Raw genomic sequence first — 7106 nt, 5'->3', positions numbered from 1 at the left:
CAATCTACCTGGGACTAGTAAGTCCACATAAAAAAGTCTCTTTTTGCGCTACCTCAAGATCTCATGCGAGAATGTAAGTCCTTATTAGACATAGGCCCAACCAAGTAAGGGTTTGGATTGTTACGTGAGTTTGGTAAAGCAGTATCTTCTTATCATCCAAAATCATTTGGGTCTTTGGATTAAATGCGAATATTATATATCTAAGGTTAGAAAGAAAGCACGAAAGGTGGAGAGAGAATCTAGAAATACCCATTTTATTCCCATCTTCACAAAAACCCACAACATTGTATTAATTTTAATTTCAAATAAATAAAGACAGAATAAAATAGACCGGATGTTGACAAATTTCAAGTCACTGTTCTTTACATGGTAAAATGAAAATCATTTGTTTGTGCGAAGATCTCTTTCTCTCACTCTCTCTCAAAACCCAGCAGACAAAATCCTATTTTCTCTTCAATCTGATTACGATCTGAACTCTTTCGATTGTGTCTTATGAAACGAAAGACCTACCTCATTTTCATTTGCTGGTTAATTACGGATAATATCACTTTATTTTTTTCGATACCTGATTCGTTTTATTTTTATTTTTATTTTTTATCAACTAATACCGTCTTGAGTCTGAGAGTGAGACTTTTAAGATTTTTTTTCCCATGAAAATAAGTGATTCAATATTCGGGGATTATTGGAGTAGAGATTATAAAGAGAACGTCTGTGACTGAGGTAATTTATTATACCTGTAATTATTTATTCATTATCTATGACGACGAGTAATTTCTTATTTCCCCCAAACCTCGGCTGTGTTTGCATTTCTTTCGTTTGCTGTTCCTGTATTTAGTGTTTGAATTCATTTTATTGGGCGTTTGATTCTAAGGTGTGATTTTCACGATTTAATATTGCAAGTATTTGGATTTTGTCTAATGGGTCTCATATGTATGCGTGTATGATTGAGCTAGATCTATTGAATTTCGCGATTGCTCTACTGTTTTACACCATTATCACTGTACTAATAACTAAAGGTAATCACATTAAATATTGGTGTATTTCCTTGCACTTCAATCTCCATTGCCACCAAAATGGGTTGTTTCTGTGTACCTTTCCCTTGATTGACCAATCTTTCAGGCGATGACTCGCTATGCACAGAAATTCAGCTCAATTAGGAACAAAACAAAATAGATTCCTTTTTGTCGCCTGAGTAAAGTTTATGCATTGGATTTAGCTCGCAAATGAACAAAGATTTTATTGTTAAAGCATAAATCCAACTTCCTCGAAATCGTCTGTCGCGTGCCTTTTCATAGATGCGAGGAGTAATGTGTAATACGGGTTGTCGATATATGAACAGATTTTGTGCATAGAAGCATTTATGTTTAAAACATTCCTTGTGATCAAATTCGGTTTTATTGGATTGAAATTCTTGTGAAAGAAGTTGATCGATTTATTACCAAGATTCGACTTGCTTTAAGAGTTGCATTGATGATGATTTATAATCTTAGAATTCTTATCCCATAGCTTTTGTTGGCGTGTCTAGGCATGGGAACGAAAGTGCAGGGTAAAAATTACTTGCCTGGCTATCACTCGATGAGGGATCTTAACGAGGATTCTAATAATAGTTGTAACTGGCCTTTATACTACGAAGATAAGAGCTTATCGAACGGGAAGTATTGCAACGGTTTCTTTCCAACTCCCACGACCGATTCTCATTCAGGGAACGACAAGGATTCGGTCAAGCAGACAATGCTCGAACACGAAGCCACATTCAAGAATCAGGTATATTTTTAATTTTTTTTTAACTAATTTTTGTGAGACTCTTGTACTGACTTGATTGATATTGTTGTTTTTTTAGGTGTATGAGCTTCATCGTCTCTACAGAATCCAGAGGGACATGATGGACAGTGCTAAAAGGAAAGAAAACGATAGTAATCTGAACAGAATACCGGTCGGGGCATCGTGGCCACCGAGTCCTCTAGCTTCCCAAATCACGTCCGAAGATCCTCGGAAATGGACTAATCACCACGGATTTCCTTTGCCAAACTCGGTTCACGACAGGCCTTCGACTTCAGGGGTCGAAGCCACTCACTCTCCTTATTCTTCCCAGAACGGAAGCAGTTTGAAGGAGTTCGAGGTGTTGGAATCGAGACCCACGAAAGTGCAGAGAAAATTGTTTGGTCATAGGCTTCCGTGCGGTGACGATGCGGATTTGGACGAAGGGGAACGAGTGAGCAACGGTAAAATAACTGCGATTTCGGGTTCCTCTTGCCCTAGAGGCTTTGAGACGGCGCAAATGAACGGTTTCAAGTTCGGCGGCGAAGACGATGCTCGAAAGGCCGAGGATTGCAGAGGAGGTACCTTGAGCTCTGATCCGATTCTGAGAAGCCCGAACGGTTTGGTTGATCTGAATGAGCCTTGTCGACTTGAAGACGCGAATGAAGCTATCGTTTCTTCGTATGAATTTTGTACCGGTCGGATCTATGACTCTGCTCAGTTTTGTAAGCCAAAGGAGATATCGGTCAATTCTTATGGAAGCAAAATCGATACTCGGAGCAAGATACCATCTCATAAAATCGAAAATGGAAGAGGGTGGCTTTCCCACGTGCCTGAAGTAGGTACTTGTTTTTGCTCAAAACTCTTAATTTTTTTTTTTTTTTCTTTTTCTGATTTGAGCTTTTATTGATTAACGTAGCTTCGTGAACTGAATTTGCACTTTTTACTTGAATGTGCAAGAACCCAAATATTAATAGTTTGTATCATACTAATAACAGATTACCAAAGTAGGTTCGAAATCGGGGCTTAGGTCATCAGATATTCTGAAAGTGGACTGTATTTTAATGGCAATTATGTGGATGCATGTTGAATGCTTAGATTTTTAATTTGTTTCGTTTTTCAATTAAATTATTTAAATTACTTCTCTATCGAAATTTCTTTGTATCATATTAATATAGTTTATACCATGCCACAGAGCGAGGGAAAACCACCGTCCAGTCTCTTCCCCGCTTCCTACGAACCGACTCGCCACACTCTACCCAACAATCTCAAGTTTCTTCAAGCAATGTCGATGAACGGACATTTTACCGATCAGATAAAATCAAGGGGCGTTTACAGAAAGATGAGGCTGTATTTGGCCCAGAGCTTTCGAAAAGAACTCTCGATCTCAACAGTAGTGGAAATTTTGGACCGATTACGAGCCCCAATGTTAGTGGCGGCCCATATCGGGTTTCTCCTCCTAATTGGCCTCACTCGTGGGAAAAGCCAAGCAGTAGCTTCAACCAGAGGCCGAGATCAATCAATGGTTCTCTGGCGTCGGCTCCGAGTGATGGGATTTTAGGGGACAGGTGGCATCTCAATAGAAGTACCAATTCGAACCCAGCTTTTCTCGGAGGGGAAAGGATGAGAAGAAACGGGTTTCATCATCAAGGATCCTTGTTGGGGACAAAAGAACAGCCGATTCAAATCCCATCGAGCAGCGTTGAACGGACTTTGTGCCAATCGGTTATGAAGCCTCCGAAAGATATGAACTTGAATGAAGCGGTCTCGGATTCTTCGTCTGACACAGAGTTGCGTGTAAGCGAAGCCGAAGTCTCGGGAGCCGAAATGAAGTGCGAGGACCGTAGCGCTGTTCCTCCGTGGCTCAGACCTAAGCCTGATTGCGAGGACGCCGTAGCGGGACCCGATAATGTTTCGAAAACCAGCGAGACGAGAGTCTTTCAGCCTTGTCATCAACGCTCTGTGGAGAGTGCACGGTCCATTCCGAGCTCTAGCGGGTTTCAAGCTAGCGAGGTTGAACCGAGCGATTGCACTGCGACGCGGAAACTTCTCGGCTTTCCCATCTTCGAGAAACCCAACGACGACGGTAAGAACGACTCCTCTTCCCGTGCCTCCGCCGCAGAGAAGCCGAAGAAGATGGTCTTCGATATGAATTTGCCGATCGATCCCGCCACGCCCGACTTGTTCAACTTGAACGAAGAGAGCGTGGCTGTAGAGATAGAGACAACACAGGCAGAGTCGGCTGGTCTCAGACACCAAATCGATCTAAACGTGTGTTTGAGCGGCGACGACGACGACAACGACAACGACAATGAGGACGATCCGTCATCGAAACCTTCCTGCCCAGTATCCCGAGACACAGGTATAGATTTAGAAGCACTGCCCAGTCCCAACGCCGAGGAGGAAATCGAAGCTTCACCGACATCACCGGAAGCCGACGAACTCGCGACGGCCGCGGCGGAGGCGATAGTGGCGATCGCGGCATCGGAGCCACCGCCGGAGAAGAACCCGCTCGCCTGGTTCGTGGAGATTGCCTCTCGCGACGCTGACGACGACGACGACGACTCGGAAGAATCGGACCACTTCGAATCCGCGATCTTGCGACTCTCGGAGACCAAGGAGGAAGACTACATGCCTCCGCCTCAGCCGCCTCCGGTCCCCTCGGCCGGCGATGACGTGGCGGGGCCCGGGCGGCCGCGGAGGGGCCAGGGAGGGAAGCGGGGGAGGAAGAAGAGGGACTTCCAGCGGGACATCCTCCCGAGCCTCGTGACTCTGTCGAGGCACGAGGTCACGGAGGATCTGCAGGCGCTGATGCACGCCGCGGGGCACGCCGGGCCCACGAGGAGGAGCTTCGGCCGTGGGAGGCGCCGGGCCCCAGCCAGCCCTCCGCCGATGATCGACGGAGGTGCTGACGTGGCGGGGCCGGAGGAGGATCGGAGCAGCCTGGCCGGCTGGGGAAAGACCACGAGGCGGCCCCGCAGGCAAAGGTGCCCGCCCGGTAACCCCACGCCCCTTCTTTCCAACTAATTATGGGCTCAAGGTTCTTGTACATTTCTCCGCAGTCCATATAATATATGGGCTGTTTTTTATTTATTTATTTATGGGATAGGATTCGTTGATGATGTGTTTGCGTGATTTTACATCAGTTTTTTTTATGTCGTGTATATATTTATAATTTTTTTTTTTTAATGATCCGTGTATCAGGGTGAAAGAAGGAAGTCTTGTGGAACTTAAAGATCTTCGCTGTAACAATAGCTTCTTATGATTTTTATTTTTATTTTTTTTATTCAAGATTTCTAGAATTTTTATGCCTTGCAAAATTCTTTTTACTCGGCCTTTATCTGTGTATAAGGTTAGTTTAAAATATCGATACCGATACCCATACCGAGGTTCTGATTTTACGGATATATCGAGTATCGACGGATATATCGACGGATATTCTATAACAATTTCAATACCGACTACCGATGATATCGGTGATATATCGATGATATATCGATTACCGACGAATATATCGACATAAATCCTATAACAAGTAGATATTTTTAAATAACCAAATATATATATATATATATATATATATATATATATATATATATATATCATGGAATCCAAATTATGAAAATACAAAATCAAATACTACAAAGTTCATGACAATTCCAATTTATCTATCCTAATTTCAATATCACATATTCCCGTCCACAATCATAAATTCCAATTCACACGTTGGAATATCATAATTTCTACACTAACCTTTATAAAGATTCTGAAAATTTTCAACTCGCCGGAAAATTCTCCGGCCGCCGTCAAAATGGGTGGCGGGTCGTCGGAAAATTGAAAAACTCGTCGGAAATTTAAAAAAAGTTGGGGATCTAAAAAATAATCAAGTACTAATCTCAAATATGCAAAAAATTTCAACAAAACTAGAGTTAAATCGATATAAAAATGAAAAAAAAAATTCAACAATATCCGAACTTTATACTCATACCAGAGATATATCGGCTGATATCGGCGATATGGCATAACAATCCTTCATCGTCCGGTGATTTTTCACGGATATATAGGGATATACCGATATATCACCGATATTTTATGGATATTTTATAAAACGATAACGATTATTGATGATTTTTTACCGAGACTTCAAAAAAACCTATATATCGGCGATATATCCCTATATATCGCCGATATTTAAAACCTTGATCCTACGTCAAAATGAGACTCACTTCCGATTTAAATGCTAAAAGTTAACTGACCCATAACTTAGTAAATTAGGCACCGCAAGATTCGTCTTACTGTTACCATTATCATACCGGTGCTTCAATTTTGCGGGTATATCGCTTACCGAAAGAGAAACCGAAAGGTATTCAGACAAAAAAAAGAAATCGGTACCGGCAAGAAACCGTTTACCGTAGAGAAAATCAACAAAAAATGTAGAAAATCGAGGGGTATTCAATCAAATATTTTGCAAAAATAAACATGCTTTTCATATTATGCAAAACTAAACATATTTTTCATAGGTCATCATACTTTAAAGTCAAACCAAGATAAAGTTCAAAGTTCAAACCAAGATAAAATTCAACATAAAATACTATAAAGTTCAAAGTTTTTGGTCGGTTTTCGCGGAAAGTCAAACCTTGATTACAACACGTACGACAAAATATAAAAATTCAAAGTTCAAACCAAGATAAAATTCAACATAAAGTATCATAAAGTTCAAAGTTTCAGGTCAGTTTCTGCGGAAAGTTAAACCTTGATTACAATACGTACGACAAAATCTAAAGCAAACTAATTAGTAATTAGTTATAGGTGGGGTGTCTTGAATGTTTCGTCATCGTGAATGAAAAATCGGTTGACGGCGTTGGCCAACCTCTTGACCCCGGGGTGCGATCTTCTTGGATCAGAGGACCCCAAGGATCCATCGAGACCTTCGTCTATTTCTTCGTCAGAGTCCCCCAGACTTTTTCGGAGGTCGGCTCGTATTGACTATCCAAACTCTCACATTGCTTCTTCTTTTGAGAGCGAACGTAGAGTAACTCTCGCATTTCCTCATGTACTTCCATGAGCAACCTCGTCGCACATCTTCACACTATTTGTCTTGTCCATGTTCGTCAAGTGATTTTTCACACGAGTGATTCCACCACCGCCTATGATGTACCCGCATAATTTTCATTTGCTTGCATTCGATCGTCCTTCGACGGGCTCGAAATACTTCTGTGCCGTGTTGGACACCATACTTTATCATCATAATCAATTCATCAACATATTCATCACCATAAACATTAATTCATCATCATCTTCATCTCAAATCAATATATTCATCATCGTAATTGTTGACGTGAGAAATC

General features: G+C 41.6%; 1 protein-coding gene across 1 annotated transcript; it reads left to right on the top strand.

Annotated features, from left to right (window-relative positions):
• The first annotated feature begins 319 nt into the window (after positions 1-319).
• LOC149402888 (uncharacterized) lies at positions 320-5044 on the top strand. The gene is made up of 4 exons (XM_089609542.1): positions 320-720; positions 1526-1764; positions 1841-2600; positions 2954-5044. Exons 2-4 carry the CDS (start codon positions 1528-1530, stop codon positions 4783-4785), a joined length of 2829 nt encoding a protein of 942 aa, XP_089465668.1. The 5' UTR covers positions 320-720; positions 1526-1527; the 3' UTR covers positions 4786-5044.
• The last annotated feature ends 2062 nt before the right edge of the window (positions 5045-7106 follow it).

This window comes from Urtica dioica, chromosome 3, assembly GCF_054948205.1.
Source record: "Urtica dioica subsp. dioica isolate 48M chromosome 3, U.dioica_male_clone48M_v1_H2, whole genome shotgun sequence".
NCBI lineage: Eukaryota > Viridiplantae > Streptophyta > Magnoliopsida > Rosales > Urticaceae > Urtica > Urtica dioica.
The sequence above is the reverse complement of the archived record's forward strand: the minus strand, read 5'-3'. Positions and strand labels throughout refer to the sequence as shown.

Bases quoted from the DNA above. Each gene is read 5' to 3' on its own strand.
- LOC149402888 (XM_089609542.1), top strand. From the start codon at position 1,528: ATGGGAACGAAAGTGCAGGGTAAAAATTACTTGCCTGGCTATCACTCG. The intron at 1,765-1,840 runs GTATATTTTTAA...TTGTTTTTTTAG, and splicing joins AAGCCACATTCAAGAATCAG to GTGTATGAGCTTCATCGTCT. The intron at 2,601-2,953 runs GTACTTGTTTTT...ACCATGCCACAG, and splicing joins TTCCCACGTGCCTGAAGTAG to AGCGAGGGAAAACCACCGTC.